The sequence below is a fragment of the Wyeomyia smithii genome, chromosome 2 (assembly GCF_029784165.1).
Source record: "Wyeomyia smithii strain HCP4-BCI-WySm-NY-G18 chromosome 2, ASM2978416v1, whole genome shotgun sequence".
In the NCBI taxonomy this organism is placed as follows: Eukaryota; Metazoa; Arthropoda; class Insecta; order Diptera; family Culicidae; genus Wyeomyia; species Wyeomyia smithii.
In genome coordinates this window covers 263,976,476-263,997,338 of record NC_073695.1, presented here as the reverse complement: position 1 = coordinate 263,997,338, position 20,863 = coordinate 263,976,476, and the positions used below count along the sequence as shown (strand labels likewise).

The window sequence follows — 20,863 nt, the reverse complement described above, 5'->3', positions numbered from 1 at the left end:
TTAAAACTAATTTGCCTGGCAGATAAAGATTTTAGTGAAGTGAAATGCAATGAGTTCTTCAAACGGGTTATGAAAAATGGTAAAGCTAGATTGAAGGCAAAGTCATTTTCAAAACATAACAATAGATCAACTAACCTGATACATAAACCGTGTCAAGGTGAAAAAGCGGGTAGTCGTCAATTTCAAAACAATGTGGAAATTTCAATAAATAAAACTTTTTTAGCATGCTGATTGTACACTTGAAAAATTTTCCACTACTGTCCGAATTTACTGTCGTCCGTTTATTGCTGTTGACGTGGGACTACGTCTTTGCTTTTATACTGGGATGCATTATGTAAAGTTAGGAATGAAACTGGCAAATATGTTGTTGGATAGATAAAACATTGAACATCGCGGGGGCCTAGTGTGGTTGGTAACGTCTCCTCCAACCACGCTCGACGCCTGGGTTCGAATCCCACCGCCGACATAGGTGTCGATGGTTGTGAGGTGGCGTGATCCACTCACAACCAACCCAACTGGTTTAGATTTAATCCTAGCCGACACCGGGAGATTTTCTGAGGCGAAAAATCTCTGGGATCACGCCTTCCATCGCATGAGGAAGTAAAGCCGTTGGCGCCGGTTTGTTAATAAACGTGTCGTGAGTTTGGGTCCTGGGTGTGGAGTCGCCTCCCTGGGCGTCGGTGATTGGCCACAACAGTGGCGGAACTAGACCGACGGAAAATAAGCGAGAATAAAAAAAAAACATTGAACAATTTTGCAGCAACCATTTCCCGTCTTAACAGGTCAAGGTTTTCGAAAAGTTTGAATTGAAACAACCCTCTTTCTTGAACAATATCTGATCCTGCTATTAGAGCGTTATAAAAACTGATGTCTTGAAAGAGAACATGCTGGTAAAAGCAACAGTACCGTACAGCAGCGTGTGGAGCAGAACGCCGCTGGGCCTCGTCGTCTATCATTACAGCGGCACAAGACTTCTGTTTGCACGCAAAAGTAAAAGCCGGTAAATGCTTGGTAACTTTTTGTTCATTTACTGAGATTTATTAAGTTTTTTTCACATTTCAACAGTGAATGCAATTGTTGGCACATGGAAAATAAACTTGTCAAGCAAGAAACAGAAATAAATCTTTCTAAATTTTAACTTCGTCATGCTTGTTGATTGCTACGATAATTTTGTTGGACGTATTTTCTAGTGTTTCCCTATTAGAGCCTATGTAACGTCTTCGAAATTATGTTCAGATTCGGATTTATAGAATAAATTTGATTTAATCAGGGTTAAACGAGATAAAACCATTTATTATGGTAACCTAAGTATTGTTGGATGTGGTTTTTGAGGAAATGAAATTAATTCTGATATGTATTAGGTATATCAGAAGAAATTTTCGGTGCTTATCCAACATCAACGATACGCTTGTGCCGTGTTAAATAAATGTGGCTTGAATAAAAAAAGAAACTCTACAGGTACAATATCGCCAAGTGCAAACGATTTTTTTTCCGAGTGTTACGTAAGCCACTGAACAAACGAATTGCTACTCTCTGCGGACTGTGTAACCTTTGTAAATAAAAAATTCCTCTGAGTTACAGCGTTTAGTCCCACGTAACTATTTCATACAACCCTGCATACCTTGTAGTATTTTTTCAAATTCATAATAGTATTAAAAGATCCTGCTGCAAACCTACAAAGAAATATCCATGCCGTAAAAAAAATCTGCACACGAACGTTTATGCGTTTTGAAGATAAATCTGCACATCTGTTATCTCTGTAATAAACAAGGCCATATAATTTCAAATGTCTGCAACTGTATTGAAATTCGAAGTTTTATACGTTTCAGTAAAGGTCAGGCCATGGTTATATGGGACAAAAACAAGGGTGTTATTTTTTCGCTCCCATGCACTTTTTCCTTTTCTTATCGGTTTTTTAACAACTATGTAACTTTTCTGATCGATCGGTGACAATATATTTTCGCTTTTGATTTTAAAATTTTCCATACTTTTATATGGAAAAATCCAAAACTCATTCTTCAGAGATGCCCAGTTGGCTCTTGAAAACTTTTCAGAAAAAGGGCCTCAAATTAATTGAATGTCTGATGAACGGCTTAACCATGAATTTTTCCAGCAATACTGCTTCATGTCACCTGACACCTAACAGTTCGTAAAATGGGCTATTCTTTGCCACGACTTTTCTCCGTTACTAAAAAAATAATAAATAAGGTATGAAAATCTTGGGTATTTCCAAGCCATGAGTTTTAAGCATGAATATTATGTTAGATAATGGTTGTTCTTCAAATTTTGAATTAATTAAAATACTTATTTTGGATTTTTTTATATTAGTCAAAATTTTACACCTATTCACTATACTTTTCGGGAAATGAATCTGCAATTGTTTAGCTTTAAGTAGCTTAAACTAATTTTTTTACTGCAAAGCGAGATTCAATTCATGACGAAAACATACACAAAAGAAGATCCTTGATATCTTATCGGGGGGCTGATATATTGGCATATTTACATGTGATGGAAAGCTAAGCATTTTTACAAAAATGCCACTGGAACTCATTATCTCCATTGGACAGTGTTTCATTTTGTCATTTTTGTGCTATTGATTGAATAATGATTCAAATGTTGATTATAGCCATAACATATATGCGAAGTTTCATAATATTCGAAAACGCATGTTTTAATGTAGAAAGATGGGTGATCAATGCACCATGAGTGAGATAGAAAATTTACTTTTTAATCAGATTGAAATAGACGCAATGTGTCCTTGACAAAATTTTAAGTTATCTCAAAACAAGAAACTTTGTCGAAGACATCGTGCTTCTATCTCTTATATACATACTAGTTGGCCCGTAGTGGCTAGCCACTTTCAAATGCTTTCTGAACTTTAAAAGTTTGTTTTTTTTTTCTTAATCAACTTTAAAAGTCAATAGAAGACAACATCGGTAATTCGATGCAGATGGCCAGCGCTGATTTAAAACTTAATTATTTATCTGAACTGCGATAAATCCTCCGTTGAGTAGATCATGAAAACGCGTGGATTAATTGCTTACTCGAAAACGAATCTGCATCTCGCTTCTTATACGGATCCACTGCACAGCTGTTTTCTCCAATACCTAATAACTTTTTCTCCATTAACCCTTGAATGCGCACGACTTTAAAAAATCGTCTAAAAACATAAAATCTTTTTTTACAGGTTAACTGCTCCAAAACTAACCAATATGCATAAAAAAATTAAAAGATTTACTTTTTAATGTGCAAATATTACCATGTTGTTTCTAAACAACACTGTGACTTTATCGCAGAATAAAGTCGAAACAATTACTTTTGTTAACAGTAACTTTAAAATTGACCTTTTGTTAGTATAATTACTGATAATTCAGACATTTCCACTAACCACTAACCTTATTTTAAGATTTATTTACAAAGACAGTCAGCACCAGTCGGGAATCTCGCCATGTCTTTTTTCGTTTCCGAGATTTTGACAGCAAAAATAAAAACAAAACATTCAAATACAGTACTTCCAGCTGTTAAGTTTTCTTCGTTAGAGTCAAGAGAGCTGTTCTGATGAATTATATTTCTAAAAAATACTCAAATACGTATATTTCAAAACGTTTTCATTAGTGTTGTTTTAAAACAACATTGCGCATTTAAGGGTTAATTGAATATTTTCGAAAAATTGTTTTCTAACGATTTAATTTTTTTTTAAATTCATAACTTGAATAATAGTTGATTTTCTCAATTGTTTGATGTTACATATTCAAACTTAACCTTCAAAATAACTAAAAATTAATGTGATTGAAGGCAGAGAGAAATCAGTTTTTACCTTAAAAAAATGAACTTCAAACTCTTATTACTCATCAACTATATACACAATTAACACAAACCAATTCGTTCTCTAAACTTAATGAATAATTCATCGTGAAAATTTTCAAGTATAATTGTTGAACTTGAAACAAAGTTTGAATGTCACCCGTCTGGAATGGGTTTATCTTATACTCTAAATTTTTTTGAAACAGCTAAAATTTTCACGTATCAGCAAAATAATTATACCTTTCTCCGTACATCTTGAACGTCGTAGTATACTTAAAGAATTAATTTGGGGTACAATATGTGCAGCATGTCTTGTGTAGGTTAAATGTCTTTTCTATTTTTAAAAATATCGAAAAACAATTGTACTGCTCTATCTTTAAGTACAACTTCTTGAAAACATTTTTGTAAATTTTGCTAGAGCTTTGAGTAACAGGGAGAAAGTTGGATAGATTTCAAGTGTGGGTTGTTACGCGCCAACTAAACTTGAAACTCGAGTTACAGCCGGTTTTCTTCAATTTTTTATAAATGTTCGTTATAAACGTCTTCGGTCGTAATTGATTTTTTTAATAAACAAACAACTTTTTGCTATCGAATAACTGTTCTATTGAAAAATTACAACTTCAATGCATATAAAAATTGCTACACACTTAACAAAAATCCAAACTGCTCATTTTCTCCCGCAAAAAGGTTTATAATCCCCATCATGTTCATGACTTTTTCATAGTCTATCCTCAATGAATTACAACAGATACAGCCTTGTTCCATCACTTGACAACCTAATTTTGTTGGCAATGCCATGACATTACAGAACTTATTGGACATGCAACTATGAAGTAACGTTCATAATCAACTGCCAGTAGTTCGACTAACTTTAGATTTCATTTACATGCTTGATATCTTTGATACTATGTCTTTCTTACATCTTAAAATTGCCTTCCACCCATTATTACGTTTTTGGCGGTTTTTGCCGATGCACCTGCCTGCATCAGAACCTATAGCCATGTGCTAATTTAACACGTGTGCCGAATATTAGTTAAGACACAGTTAGCTTTGATTTCCTTACGACTGGCTTCATACCAGGCGAGAGGAGGTGAGTGAAGGACTAAAAGCAAAGGTAACTTGTAGTCAGAACAGGAGTGTTTGCGTTGCTACACACAAAAAAATAACAAACTTTAGTGTACCTCAGGTTCAGAGTTTGCTTGGGAAAAAGGCAATTTGAGTAACTTTCGTTTGTCGTGCACGTGACTGAAAGACAAGCAAACTATATATATTCCGATTACGAGCAATATAAAATTTTCTATGAGAAGGCACTAAACACTACAATTTTCATTTCAACTTTTTCCCAGATTTTTCCGAATTTTTAAACATTCCACTAAGTAATAAGCCATTGAAAATGCATTTGTTTTTTGAACATTGTTATTTTTTATCTTCAAAAATAAAAAAGTATTAAGTTATTTGACATATTTGTAAAAATGTTGAATTTACATATAAAAATGCCAATATCCTTCCGGTAGGATATCAACGACCTTTTTTCGTGTAAATTTTTGTCATAAATCATTGTTCGCAGTGAAAATTTCAGTTTTTTGCCGAATTTTTTTCTCTATTTGTTTTGGAAGGTTTTACCTCAAAATTATGGACAAATTTCTTATTTGCGATATTTAATGGGATCTGTGAGTCAAATAACCCTACAAAAATAAAAAAAAATTATGAAAAAATATGGAAATCGAACAGAATTGCAAAAAACAGCTTAACAGTTTATGTGTACGTGTACGTGTACAGTTTATGCTACCAGGAATACATTTTGATGCTAGTTTCGTAAAGTAACTTTTCAAATTTTAAAGATTTTTTGTAGTTGTCATCCTTAAGATGCACGAACCTAATTCTAATGATTCGTGGCTTTCAGCTTCCTATTATTCAACTACAAAACAACACGGCGCATTGAAGGGTTAAGCTCTGTAATCGAATGTAACCACAGCTTAACAATTCATCCGCTGTTTCAGTAGTGTCTGTTATATTTTACGGTACCGTGTCAGTTGCTGTTTTGGACTCAATTCATCTTATTTGAGTTTGCATATGGTAATACGGTAGATTGAACAAAAAAGCAACTATTCGTACAGTACATCCCGTTTCCATGGCAGTCAAAGCACCGTCGTTCATTTTACCTCTCCCGCACCCTCACCCACAGATACGGTAGAATGAACCTGGTCATGCTGTAGCAAACAAGCTGACTTGACTGTCGTCGGTCCGTAAGCAATTGTAAACGGCGTATGTGTGTGTTCCTCTGGTCGTGCTCGGTTTGGTATCGCGTCGCGACGCTCGGTTCAGACGGCCGACTAGTAACCACGTTGTTCATCATCGTCGTCGCCGTCCTCAGTATTACGCCGGGTATCGTTCCGTACGGAAGTTACAGCTTTCGCGTAGTGCGCAATCGGTTGGCGGAGAGTGTGTCAGCAGATTTGGGAGTCGGAAGTGTATCCCAGTTCTTGAAGCAGCTCCAGAAATTGTCATTCTATACGCAGTGAATGGTGTGTAACATTGTAGTGAAACCCGTAGTGCGCGCCAAATCTGTCTTTTGATTTCGATTTCAAGGATTTCCTTGCGGGAAAACGGTATATAGCCAAATCCCTTTCTATCCCTTCGTTAGAAAATTTGTGTAGGAGGAGGAGGAGACGGAACATTTGGTGTGAGTGCGATATAGTACGCTACTTCGGCCGTACGACGGTTAGTGATTTGTTTTGGGAAGGAAAAATCGATCCGGACCGGGTGTAGTGGTACCTGGTACTTGCGAGGAGTGGGAAGCGTGGGAAAGCAGCTCAAGTGGGTGGTTAGTTGTGATAAGCGCCGTGCCGTGCGATGGGGGGTATTTTCCCGATGAATCATGCATTCCTGCCTTTCGGGTAAAAATAGCTCACAAACATAAACAAACCATTAGAAAAACAACAAAAGGTATAGCGAGCAGTAGCGAAAGAAGCAAAGCTCAAGAAGATTAGAAATTCGTTTCGATACGAAGATCGGTTAGAGGTTTTTGTGTATGGTTTTTTTTACAGTGTATGTCTGCTATTGTTTTCGCCGTCGTCCAACAAAGTTGACTATTGTCCGGCCTATCGTCCTATCGTTTAATCGTCTATCATAGATACTTGTACGACATGCTTTTATTGGTGCACCGGAGGAACTGCAAGCACATAAGGAAGAGGAAGAGGAGACAAAAGGGTGATTGAGAGTGCAGCCTTTCGATTACTCGTACATAGGAAGTGGTTAGCGGTTTGGCGAGGCTTGTAGACCGCACGAGTATTGCGTCGATGTCGGCACTGTCGTCTGTTCTACTATCTACTTATAATTCGCCTGTGTCGTAGATTCGCTAGACATCGTGTGCAGCCGAGACAAGCCTTTTCTTTTCCTCCCCTTCACAACAACGCATTAGATAGCACGTGACTGTTGGCTAAGAAAATCTTGAAACTGCTTTCGTCTCTGTCCTCTCGGTTTGGTGAAAAGTGTTGTTGAAAATGTATGAGTCAGTCTATGAGGCCAAGGGATTGGAGCGGGAATCCTCTCAGTGGCCGCATAAAATATGCATGCCAAGCTCAAAAGTACAGTTACGTGCACCACACTTAAGTGCTGTTATAGTTTATGAATGATTGTCCAACTGGGAAGGTCGTCAGTTTTTGCCCTGCCAAGTTTTTTTTGATTCGTTATCAAACTGGAGTGAATTTAGTGTCTTTTTATAACAACTTGTTTTTTGAAAGGCCAAAACGTAAAAAAATAATATTTTCTTTTTTCGGTTGCGAAAAAACAATATTGAATACTACTGTATAAAATTCTTTGCCAAAAATATATTTGACTCTTCGTGCATCGGAATCAATTATCACCCTCTGTCTCTTCGGCAATTAAGCGTTGATTATATCTTGGAATTTGATATTCTCTTGCTGCTATCGGTTGGATTAATTGCTTAATTAAATTTGAATAAAAATTTTATACTGCTGCTCTGATCCGTTCCGATACAGAGTGAATTCATCATAATGCAATCATGATTTTATTTTATTCATTAGACCGAAATATGTTGTATAGATTATATTGAGAGTCACGTACATATTTTTTGGAGAAACAAAGCAGAGACTAAATTTGTCTCAAAGTTGTTTTAACAACTACACTGCGATAATTTCTTGCGTGGTTTTTGGCGCATCTTTTTCACGCAGATTTCGGAATTTAAATGTTTTGTGTAGACTGATGCCAAAATATTTCAAAATAACCTTTTCGTACCAGACTTCAGTAGCCTGTTAGTTATCAGTTTGTGGTGTCTGTGATTGGAATTTCGCGCAGAGTTACCTGGAAAACGTCACACTGCTCTACTGCATAGCAGTTCGTGTTGCAAAACTGTTTAAGATTTGGAATCGCATGACTGCTGGGATATAAAGTAATCTTAATTAGGATAGGTGAAAGTTTCGTCAGGTCGCATGTATTATCGGCTGGTTAATTTTAATTTTACTCTTCTGTTGTTTCTCTCAGAATAACAATAATATTATTCTTTCTTCAAACCTTGAAGTTTTCTCTTTTGCTTGAATGTTTCACTTCATTCGACACGTACATTGTTTTTCGATCAATAATTTATCCCAATCCCATTTTTTCTCATCTATAAATGTGAAATTTCGTAACGCAGATGATCTTATTGGTATTGTTACCTCAAAATAGGTATTTGCGATATGGGAATAAAACAGGTTAGAATCCAACCTCAAACTTAATTTTGAATCTCAAGATGGCGACTAAAATACAGTTAAATACAATTCAATATAACTATCTTTTAAACCGGGATGATTCCCAGGGGTAGAAAGTAACTCCAGATACCAATGCGAAATCCAAGATGGGGACTTCCGGTTTCTGGAACACAGCCTAAAGTTGCCAGATACCATCGAATATAGGAATTTCAGGATTCGCGATGATGTCCAGGGATCGGAAATCGACACCAAGCGCCATTTTAATATCCGAGGTTTCTAAAATACAACCCATAATGACCAAATATTTTCCAATATGTTTATTTCCGAAATGAGGATGATGTCAGAAATCGATACTAGACGCTATCGTTGAATCTACGCTCTTTAATGTTGAAAAGTTATGCACCTAATTTAAAACTGGCTATCAATTATTTCGACAGAATAACAGGGTAAAAGATGCTGCCAAAGTACACCTCATGAACGACTCTATGGTCAATAGGTCTTCGTAGGAATTTTTAAAACATTAACAAAATCTTCTTAATATGGATCTCATCTACTCAGTTCCCGGAAACCGAATATCGAACAATCGAACAATCGATCATTGATATTGAAACAGGTATCAACAGTTGCAAACTTTCTTCACCACAAGCTAGTAAAGTCTGCCAATTTTCTTTAAATACACTGGAAATATATTTACGTTTATTCCATGAAAACGTTTGTTTTACATACAAAACTTCTTGTTATTTTTTTTAAATAAATATGAAGGCACTTTCGGCAGAACTATCGAAATTGCTATATATTTCTATTTGTGTTACGTACAACCAAAGACATTAATAATGAACGCAAACCAATCGTACAAATAAACGCTGCATAATGTAAATAGTTCGAATAATTAGTAAGCCTGCGCAATATCATATACATTATAAAACAAAGCGAAGGCTTGGTTCTACATTCCGATTCGGAACTCGACCTTCTATTATTATACACAGGCTTCTATTCTATTTATTCTATACGAAATAAAAAATAACAGAACATTAAAATTTTGTTCAAGTAATTACTCGTTGTTATCCACGTTCGTACGAAAGTACATTCGTGAATTGTACAAATTATGCGTAGTTTTGCAATTCTATTCGATAACTAGTAATACAAATGTTCTATACAATCAACAAAAGTGCTGTACAATCTATGGATTCCATGTTTACGAAATGTGCTTAGGTGGAATAACGAAAGAATATTTTTAGTGTACTACTAAGACGATTCCGCGCCATGAAAACAGCTCTGATCCAAATGTCATTAAAGAATTGCGCGATAAACAAGTTTTCTACTTAAAAAGCAGACCGGGGAAATAACACTGTCATCATGGACAAAATTGTTGAAAATTTGGAATCCTCAGGTAACATTGAGGCTGATGAGATAATGGTCTTGTTTGATGTAACAGCTTTATTCCCTAGTGTTCTAATGAATGAAACCTTGAATCTTTAAGAGGATTGGCTAATTCCCCAAATACTGATGGCATTTGGAAAATATAAAAGTCGATAGTCTGTTGAAGCCAACTTGCCTTCGTATGAAAAAATTTCGGGGCCTTCGTATGAAAGATTTTCGGGGAAAATTTGACAACAAACTAAAGGAGCACCAATGAGAAATCCTCTTTCATCAACATCAAAGCTAAGAAAGTAAACTCCTTTGTTGATCAATCTCCTGAGATGGAACATAGGTATTTCCTCCTTACGTCCGGGTTTAGAAACCAAAGATATAGCGCCTTTACTCGCTTCTTACCTTTTCTTGATGTTGTTGTTGTCAGGAAGTCTAAGGACTTAGAAATTGAGATTTTCAGGAAGCCCTTAATACAAAACGGATAATACATCCTACTTTTAGTAATTCCTTCCAGCACAAAATGTCATCTTTTCATCATATGATTCTTCAGATGGAAATTTTACCTCTCAGTAAAATAGCAAAGATAAAGGAATTGGAATATGTTTTCCAAGTTGCCAGATTGAATGGCTACAATGAGAGTACCATTTAAGCCAAGATATGAGAAGAAGAGCTGTGGAATATGACGGTACTTTAACACGACAATTGTGTTCAAAATTTACCAAAATTAGCACCTTTGCGCTCGGTAAAAAAGGTGTAAGCCTTCAGATGGCTATCGCTTGCGGTGTCTGATCAGCAAAATCAGTTATCAGCTTTTTGCCTGAAGTAAGGGGTGGGTTAGCGCTCATTAAAAAAGGGCGGTAGATCACTCACTCACTTTGAAGAACCACTTCTTTGGATTAGTTCGAGAGCGGCGGATTGCCCACCTCTATTCCTCGTCTCTACAACTTCGAATAATCATCAATGTTTAGTTAAACACCTGAAAAAAAAAGTTTTGCTAACATTGTATAGTTTTCAAAGGAAAAAAATCAATATGTGTGGTTTTTAAGATACTTTTTTTGAAATATGTTTCATGTTATATAAAAAATATGTTTGATGTTATACAAAAAATTTCATCATCGAATTTCAAAAACCGATTATGTACATTTTGTTCATTGGCTCAAAATATGATCTGTGCAAAATTTCAGCTCGATGGAACATGATTTAGGGGTGCCTCAAAGCGCTCAAAATTGTGATTTTTCGACCTTCGAAAAACTACCAAGGAGGGAATACAGGAAATTTGGAAAATCGAAATTTTTTTTATGCCAAATGTCTTAAAATGCATAAAACGTTGAGATCTGGTGTTATCTCGAAAAAAAAAAATTTTGACCAAAAATCGACCTTCTGGCATTCAACCGTTTTCTGTGCAACCGAAGGCTTAATATGGAATATTTTAAAACGGGCTTCTAAAATGACTCACAGCTTGTTCTAAACCAGCTGTAAATTATTTCAATGTTCATTTGGTATTTAAAACTTGATTTTTATTAGGGTGGTTCATTTACCACCCTAGTAAAAAATAAAGAAACCGATTTTCGGTGAATTTTTTTTTTTTTGAGATAACACCAGATCTCGACGTTTTACGCATTTTTAAGACATTTGACATGGAAAAAAATCTACTTTCCCAATTTCCTGTACTCCCCACTCGGTAGTTTTTCGAAGGTCTTAAAATCACAACTTTGAGCGCTTTGAGGCACTCCTAAATCAGTCCGATTGAGCTGAAATTTTGCACAGGTCATTTTTTTGAGCCAATGAACAAAGTGTACATGGTCGGTTTTAGAAATTTGACATGACCCTGTCCGCTGCCACCCTATTATATATACATTTATCTCATCACTATTATTTGTCCAATTTACCGTCAATTTTTTTTTTCCAAATAAAATTTACGACCACTCTACTAAATCAACATGTTAAAATAAAATTACCTTGACTGTGAAAAAATGGTCAAAGATTGGACAAACTTGAGGTATCGAGATTTGTTTTGAAATAAAGCAAACCTTGGGTCTATCTGGTGTGTCGAAAGTTTATCATTGATAAAAATATTTTTAGTGCTAAAGCGGTTGGTTTGATCAATATAGTTTGTTCGGTAAAATTGTAGATAAAAAATGCACACTGTACAAAATTGTATAGTATTTATACGAAAAAAAAATTTTTCCTCAAAGAGATATATTGAGATAAATTTCTTGCTATAATTGTTTTTCGTATATATTTTTTAAAGACGAAAATGCTTTCTACAATTTTGCCAAAGACATTACATCCATCAAACAAGTCATTCTACATGTTTAGACAACCAGCAACATTTTAAAATTTTTATTGAAAAATGAGAGTCAAAAAACAAGTTTATTTTTTTCCTAAAAAAAATATTGTTTCCACGATGTATTTATTTTTTGGGAAGACGAAATTATTATCTACAACTTTTCTGAAGACATCCCACTGATCTAAGTTGTTGGCTCTAGAAATATTTACAATCATCATTACCATTTGTTTTAATCCTTCTTAAAAATGAGTCGTGATTCGAAGAAAAAATACTAGCAGCACGAATTGACACGTTTCAACCAGATCAAAAATAAAAAATGGTCGAAAAAAATTGTTGCACACATTAGGTTGCATTGAAAGACACACATGCTTCCCATGCATGCATGCGCACATCTTACACATCTACAAAAATGACATCATCAGAACTAAGTCGCCTTTGAGTTTCTATTTTTCATAGGAATTGTTCTCAAACACAGACATCAATAAGATAGATGAAACAATCGATGCTACACAGTGTTTGTACATTTTCATTTGTAATGGATGGGTAAAAATCTTTTTCATAAGTACTTTTTCTTCCGAAAAGCTGTACCAAATCACTCTTGCTAACCTCAGAAAACTTGCAGAAGTTGCAAGATTTTTTTATTGAATCTGTAATTTGTTTTCAAGTGTTCCGAGAAGGGAAGCATGACAACAGCAACGTTTGCATCAAAACATGGGTCGGCCCTTCGCATTGTGCTTTACAGAAATGTTTGGTTTCGTTTTGTTTTCCAAGTGTTGCACCTCAAACGATTTCGAAAGCACCTAGAAAAAAAATATTAGTTTAATTAATTTACCCCTTTAAAATCTCTACTCGTCTATACCTTTAGACCAAAATCTGTAATCTAACCGTACAGAATTTGTACCAGAAAAAAAAATCTGTACCGTTCCGGATAAATTTGTACTTGTGGCAACACTGATGCCACATGATTTGGAAACACGCAAAAGTTTATTTGTCCGTTTCTTTTTGAATAGAGGTGAAACCTCGTGCTCGAGTTTAGCCCGAATTTTGCAAGATAATTCTCACAGATAATCATCAAAATCACGTGTGTGAAAATTTGATCGATTGTTTGCACCACTGATGCATGCATAGAGTAGCAATTTAAGCACTATTTTTACACTCAAAATCGTTAGGTTAAAAGAAACCTAACGTCAACCTGTGGAAATAAGCCACCGTCCAGTTTCACTCTGAACTTTGCACACGTGTTTGGCTCAGCAAACTGAGTATTTTTCACAGGTGGAGGATTTTTTCAACCCAAGAGTAAAAGACGTTTTTTTTTATTTTAGCATATATCAGGTGTACAAATTCAAAACTGATTTTTTATCAGTGGCTCTAGTATTGACAGTCGGTAAAAAGGATCATGCCATAAACGTCTTATCGTAAGCCTGAGGCACTAGTCAACAACTGTAAATCATCAAACTTGTTAATTTTCCATTGGTCATTTTGATTTTTTTGTGTCTAGAGCTCAGATAAGAAAAAAATAAAAAATTTTAGCTACTCAAATCATTCCTGTGACTTTGGAATCCCTAGTGAAGATAACTTTTTCAGAGACTTGAATAAGTTTTTACATAAGCCAACGTAGAAGTTATGAAACATTGCGTCCAGAAACATTGATGTTTTGTGATATCGCGCGGGAATTCGTTGTATTCCGCATTTCTAATATGACAGATATCACTATTGAGAGTAAGTGACATAATTATTATAATTCGTGCTACTGTGTATGCTCTTCCTTTTTACGCTTACTACTTCCGGGCCTCGCTGCCTGCGGCCAATATTATCGCCAATTACAATTACCTGGGAAGGTTTCAACTGAATGGTCAGTTTTATTATGAGAGGGAATTATTTTTGTCAAGAGGTATTTGTCGGTGGTTTAAAGAATTCAGTGTGAAGGAAGGGTTAATGGGAAGCCTGAGAATAAACCCATGCTTAAGTCCATTGACTTCGAGAGGCCCTGATTGTACTCAGATTCGAACCTTTTTGTACCTTTGTGGCTTCGAATCTTCCTTCGGCGAGCAATTACTATGCCACACTTTGACGCACGTCTGCATACACCAAAGGCACCAAAACTCACTGGAATGGTTGAAAAGCTACAACTATATTGAGCTCTAGAGTAACATTTTATTTGCTTTTGTCGACCAGTGTATGGTGATTTCGACGTAGAAGAGAAGTAGCGTCCTAAAGCTATGAAAGATTTCGTGGACGTGGAATTGAAGGTGAAATCATCATTTGCATTTGAGCCAAGCGATGAAGGAAAAATGGCCACGATATAAGAAAAGATACATATTAGTGATTCTTCTGCACGACAACGCTCGACCACATGTGGCTAAAGTCGTCAAAATCGTATTTGGAAACGTTCACCCGGTATAATTTTCCGACATCGCTTCATCCAATTACCACCTCTTCTAACCAATGACACATCGCCTGGCTGACTAACTCTTCCATTCTTTCGAAAAACCAAGGGGAGCGAGATAGCGAAAAAAAAACTAACAGTTCTTCCGACACGCATTCCATATAACTATTTTTTCACTTCAAAGCAGGGGTTTTCAATTTGTACACCTGATACTTTATTTTAAGTATTGTAGTTCAGAAATTCACAGCTGTACAGTAAAACTTTCTGAAAACGAGTTGAAAGAAGTTGATAATGCTATGCAAAAAAATATACACTAAAGTCGCTTTTAAAAAACCGCGTAAAAAAACCGCGTAAATTCCGGAATCAGCGTAAAAAAACCGCGTAAATTCCGGAATCAGCGTAAAAAAACCGCGTAAATTCCGGAATCCGCGTAAAAAAAAACGCGTAAAAAAACCGCCGAAGAAGCGACCTTAGTGTACACTAAGAAAAAAACACAATATTTTCAAATTTTCGAATAAAAAAAAATTTGAATTTTTGCAAGATGGAGAAATGTGAGCCAATATATTTTGAGGTTAAGTTTCAGAGTGGTTTCGAATTTTAAGTATTTTTTCAGCGTAATTATACTTAAATGATGGTAAACGATTTTGGTAGTAGAATGCAATCAAAAAGCCTATGGTGATTACTTCCTAAATGCATCCGTTTACAGATAATTGTGAATCAAGGTTTCGATAATCAAATACAAAAAGGGATCTCAAGCTCAATATGCGTTCACCGTCGTTCGTGATCGACAAATCACCAAGATAAACACTTGCAATGCTCAAGTAGCCAACAGGAATGACTTAAACATTACGTCGCACTGCGGCTACGGTAAACTAGGAGTTGTTCATTAACCGCCTTTATTTGCAAGGGTACAAAGCCTTACCCAACACGACTCCTCGTTCTTGCGACGCTTTCTACAAGCAAGCCGGAACGTGGAGTGTCTCTGCATACCACCGGAACAAAGACTCGCAATGGTGCCGCAGCAGCAGCAGCAGCAACAACGTGCAGCCCTAAACAACACTGGCAGGATTGTTAGCTCAGCTGCATCATTATCCTAATGGGTTTTGCACGAATAATAGCTTTGTTTTAACTGCAGTTGTTAAATGTTCCTGGAACGGTTACGTTTCTCCAGTCCAGACGGACTGCGGCTTCACGAGCACACGTTGGGTGCCACGAACGCAAACCGTAAATTCTATCCCCATTTATGGATGCCTAGAAAAAGTCAATTCACTGACCGCTCTCTCGCGTTGTTGCCACGCCAAACCCAGGTGGTGTGGTGCTGGAATCTTCGGTTACCGCCAGCTGGTAATATATTCAGCATAATGCGCAAACTTTCACAGCCACACCAGAATTGCATTAATTCCATTAGTGATAAATTAAAATATTTTAGTATAAAATTCTACCAGAGGGCGTGGGCATACCGCGTCCCTGAAGGTCAAATATGTTGGTGAATTTGTTCCATCACCTACGTCGCGAAGCTGCTGATAATGTTATTCGGTTGGATTTATTTATTTCATTTTCGACGCTGCCAGTGATGCAGGCCACGGTTGTGTACGATTATTTACGCCCCAGAGGCAAACAATCACCGGCCGCTGGGTTGTTTTACACAGTTTAACAAATTTACCCGATGAAAAACGTTTGATTGGGTGTTATGAATAGGCAGCCGGCTGACGCGACGCGTCTGCAAAATCGCGTCGCCCCCGCTGTTGGCATCCCATTTGGCGTCGAAAAGGAGAAAAAAATAACAACAATGACGTCAATCATTGTAGATGTTTTGCCCGCGCTAAACGAATAATTTATGATTCCCAGCGAAACGAAGCTAGATGAATTAATAAAAAGATGGCTTGCAATGGCTTGTGATTTTAGTGAAAACTGAGCGATCGCAGGTGGTAAAATTCTACTGTTTACGACTGTAGCCAAGGGTTTTCGACCTCGGTACTTCAACTTATGTTCCTCGTAAAAGCCAGCCGTGGCAGTGCTTCCGGCAATTTGCCACTGCATATTGTCTGCTTCCCCATATGCCGAAGAAAAATGACATGTCTCGGTGGCCGTCCCTGACTATTTCTACGCTCGTTGGAGATAAGTCACGGTTGACAGATTCTATGCCGGTCTCGCTGCGACGAGGGACCATTTCAAAGGGTTCGTGGTTTCTCAACCGTGAAACCCTGCCTTCACAAAACAAGCCAATATTAAAATAAAGCAGAGCTCAAATCTCAACTTTTAAACTCTTGAACAGAAACCAGACGGCGAACATCGACCGAACAGGTTATGATAAAACCCTGTCTAATTTAATATGCATATCCGAAGCGTTTCATATCCAAATTCCTGCTCACTGTCCGGTATGTTTCTGTTTTTTTTTTACTGTGTGTGTCGTGGGTCCATACTTAAAATTTCTTCGCAGGTTTATGCGTCTGCCGAAAGGAATCGGCGGAGATCATCGCTAAATTTGGCACGTCTAAAACCTTTCCCATTTCTAAATACATACCCGACTGCGGAACGTGCCCCGCCGGTGCGAGTGGGAAAGTCGCCGAACCGCACGCTCTGTACGAAAGGGGAATTTCAAAGCCGGAACTACCAACACACAGACAGGAGCCGCGTGCATGCTCATATGCAGATGGAGATGGTGTTTTCTAATGCGGGAGAAATTGCATTTTCGCAGCCGGCTGAGCAAGGGGACCGTAATTCACGGAAGCTGGCCGGCCTCGCCGACTGAATAGAAAATTTGTGACCGTTCATAAATTTCGGGCCATTAAATGGCGCACAGCGGGTGAGTCAAGAGAAACAACCACAAATTTTTCATAGATGAGGAAAAAAAAAACCACAAATTTGGTGCTCCCATTTTCCGTCCGTCGAAAGCAGGCTGAAAAAGATGCGAGTGATATTTTATATTGAGATATAGGCGTAAAAATCTCCTCTCGCAGGGGAAAATTGGAAGAAATTGCACCGATGGAAACGATGAAATAGCTTTAAGTAGTAAAACACTTTTAAAGTTTCGATGGAATCACTATCAGATACACCCAATACTTTACAGAGGTTTGTTCACTGAATACTCAAAGACAGGAGATGGAGACTGAAAGCTTGCCGAAATTTGGATGTACGACGACTATCACCCTATCTGGGCCGTTTTGGAGACTCCGATTCACCTGAACTTATCTCTGTAAATTATAAATTCTGGACTGCAAACATAGTCTCGTTCGTCAATAGTTTTTCTTTTTCTGGCAGTTTTCGGTTATTTAACCTCAAAGGATTCAATTTCTTCTCTTTTCCGTCATCTCAGCCGGTTTCATATGTCTTTAGAAGGACAGTGTGAAATCGCGATTCCACGAAATTTAGCATCGGCCACGAAATTAATGGAAAACAGCAATATTATATATCAATCATAAAACAGTTTGATTTGAAACCCGCGCAGTTCCGCGAAATTCATGAAGGAGGAGGCCTTTTCCGACGAAGCAAATAAGATGAAACAGTATTACTGCTCTCCCACAACGGGATTTTGTCGGCCTATACTGAAGTATCTTCGGGTGGCTTCTCTAAAGTTCTGAAGCGGTTCATGATCGAATGTGGAAACGTTTTTTTTCTGGCCCTCAAAACGATTCACTGCAATTCAGGTTTATTTGGGAAAACTGTTCTTGTTTTTGACCATTTCCATGCTAAACGATCTGAAAATACGCAAAAATTTATAGGACCATTTTTGACTTGAATGAAATTTTATACACGTATTTGGCTAAGCAAACTGTGTACTTTTCATATGTGGAGGAAGTTTTAGACTTTTTATTTTAAAAACTAATAATATGATTTTTTTCTGAAAGTAATTTTCAAAAGAAACTTGTTACAGCAAAATTTTCAGTAAAAAACAAAAAAAAAGTTATCTTCGTTCTTTAATTAACCAATCCATGGAAATAAATCTACGTGAATGATGTAATAACCATAACTTCTGAATTGTTTATGTAATTTTTTTTCCGTCAAAGAATGAATGTGTTATATAGATCATACATGCCAATGAATGATCTGTTTGTTGCTGGAGAACAGCGGATTACCTACAAAAAAAAATTAAATTACTAGGTATTAGAACAAACTTGCATAATTGCAATTAGTTTATTTTTTTGAAAGTAGAAAATGGAAAAATCTTCAAAACTTTCAAAGTTTTTTTTTAATTTTTAAATTACTTCTAGGTAAAAACTTGTCTAACATTTATCCATCTTGAACTTTCTATCAAAAATTTTGTAATAATGTCAAGTTTCATTAAAAAATAAATACCTCTTCTTTGTATCAATATAAAATTCAGTGATTATTTTCTAACTGTTAAAACTTGAAATCAAAATTACTTGAAAAGGGATGCATTTGGAAAGTTAATCATCAAAAGGGTCATTTCATACGTAGTAACCCCGAAAAAGCACAAACTTGGTCAAAATTTAAGAAACTATTCATACAGGTTCACTTTGAATAAATCCCATTTTTTGTGTCGATTGGAATACCCACTACTATGTGGGACCACCCGTTTGTTGCAAAAAATGAACCAAAGAAACCAGAAACAATATATAATTTTAGACCTAAAGTGTTGCCAGATAGAGTAGTTTTGTCTATTTAAACTGAATTCATATTTTTCGGCAAATGCAGTTGTTTTTATCTTAAATTTGGTAATTTCATCGTTTTCCTTGGAATAAGTCACGTAAGGAACAACTCTTACTCCGAAGCAATATGAGTCAATCCAGAGAACCATTTTTACGAAACCAGTTTTGAATTGCTTCATTTTAACTTTCTAACCCAACAAACAACTCAACGAAAGATTTTCGGGATTTTTATGCCTATCAAATGATGCAAATATATATTTCTTTTTTTGCAGCAGTGTTACCATTTTTTCGTTCAATTTTTTTCCAACAATTAAATTTTTCAGTTTAAAGTTATTGGTTCATCGCTCTTTTTTTTATTCTTTTTCTTTTTCTCTCTTCATTGTACTTTCGTCGCCATTTTGTTGCATATTGTTTTTTCTACAGTAATATAATATTATAAATAATGTTATTTAATTTTTTTCGTCATAATGGAATGAGCAAAAATGAAAAGAAAATACCACAACATGCGTAACAATAATTTGCTTGCTTTTTAAATTTATTTTTGCGTGTTTTAATTACTTTCGTAAACCTTAAAAATCACTGATTAAAGTAAAACTAGCAATACTGCCGCAAAAAGAGATATTTTTTGATTCTCTTGATACCAGAAAAATCTTTAAAATCATTTGTTTTGTTGTTCAGACATTTTTCAATAAATATGATTAAATATGATACAGAGAATGTCAAAACTGGTTTCGAAAAATGGTATATCTCGAGATTGACCCATATAACCTCGGGGTGATAGTTGTTCCTTACTTTTTTTTTATTCTCGCTTGTTTTCCGTCGGTCTAGTTCCGCCACTGTTGTTGTGCCAATCACCGACGCCCAGGGAGGCGACTCCACCCAGGACCCTAACTTTTGTTTCAAAACACAAAAATACGCTATCTGGCAACACTTTCGTTCAAAAATTGTATTTTTTCTGGATTCCTTGATTTATTTACTTTAAAAACCAATTATAAGTATTTTTCAGACATTTCACGTCTATGAATAGTAAGGAAAAAAATAAAGATTTTGAACAAAAATCCGCAGTTCACAGGTCCACAGAGCGGGGGGTATCAAAATTCAGATTTATCAAAGTGAACCCAGATTTCCCCAACTTTGAGCTGAATCCGTGATGTTTGAATCCAAGTGGCATGGACATTTTGTGTGGAACGACCCATAACTTTTTTTATTTGAAATGTCTATCTAAATCTTGATTTTATCATTGATATGAAAATATTTTTTAAAAAATTAGAAGACTTAATTTATTTTTAAACCTTACCTTCGATTAATAAATTATCTTTCATTGAACATTTCCCTAAAAGTTCCGCTCTAAACTTTTTCTTCAAACTTCTTTAAAAAATATATTCTCTCTCTTCAGACCTCTTCAAAATTTTTTTCATTCAAATTTAGTGTTTGTTTATGACTTGTTTTAGTAAAAAAAAAAAAAAGAAATTTCGCGTTTATTTTTTTGATGTAAAGCGTTATTAATTCGCTTCAAATCATTCTCAGACAGGTTTCCTGTAGAACCAAAGATTTCTGATTTTTCGAAGAATACAGTTTTCTAAAGTGCAATATTTTTCGAAGTTATACTATGCTATTTTATAAATAATAAATACTTGGAAAACCAGACTAAATTTAACTTTTTATCTTAAACATTATGTAATTCGAATTTTGC

The 20,863-nt window shown here is 35.9% G+C and overlaps 1 protein-coding gene across 16 annotated transcripts in view; it reads left to right on the top strand.

The window, feature by feature from the left end:
• LOC129720772 (ral guanine nucleotide dissociation stimulator-like 1) overlaps window positions 1–20,863 on the top strand; it is a 145,272-nt gene that overhangs the window by 59,781 nt on the left and 64,628 nt on the right. For 2 of the 16 annotated variants that reach the window (XM_055672503.1, XM_055672490.1), the window contains exon 1: window positions 6,169–6,329. The exons of 2 other annotated variants lie outside the window; for them this stretch is intronic. Coding sequence is in view for 1 of the 14 variants with exons in the window: in XM_055672506.1 (XP_055528481.1) it covers window positions 6,327–6,329 (3 nt within the window). In the remaining 13 variants the exon portion in view is untranslated. Of the gene's footprint in view, window positions 1–6,168; window positions 6,702–20,863 lie in introns of those variants that run through there. 12 more of the 16 variants (XM_055672500.1, XM_055672496.1, XM_055672498.1 and 9 more) reach the window with 8 other exon arrangements.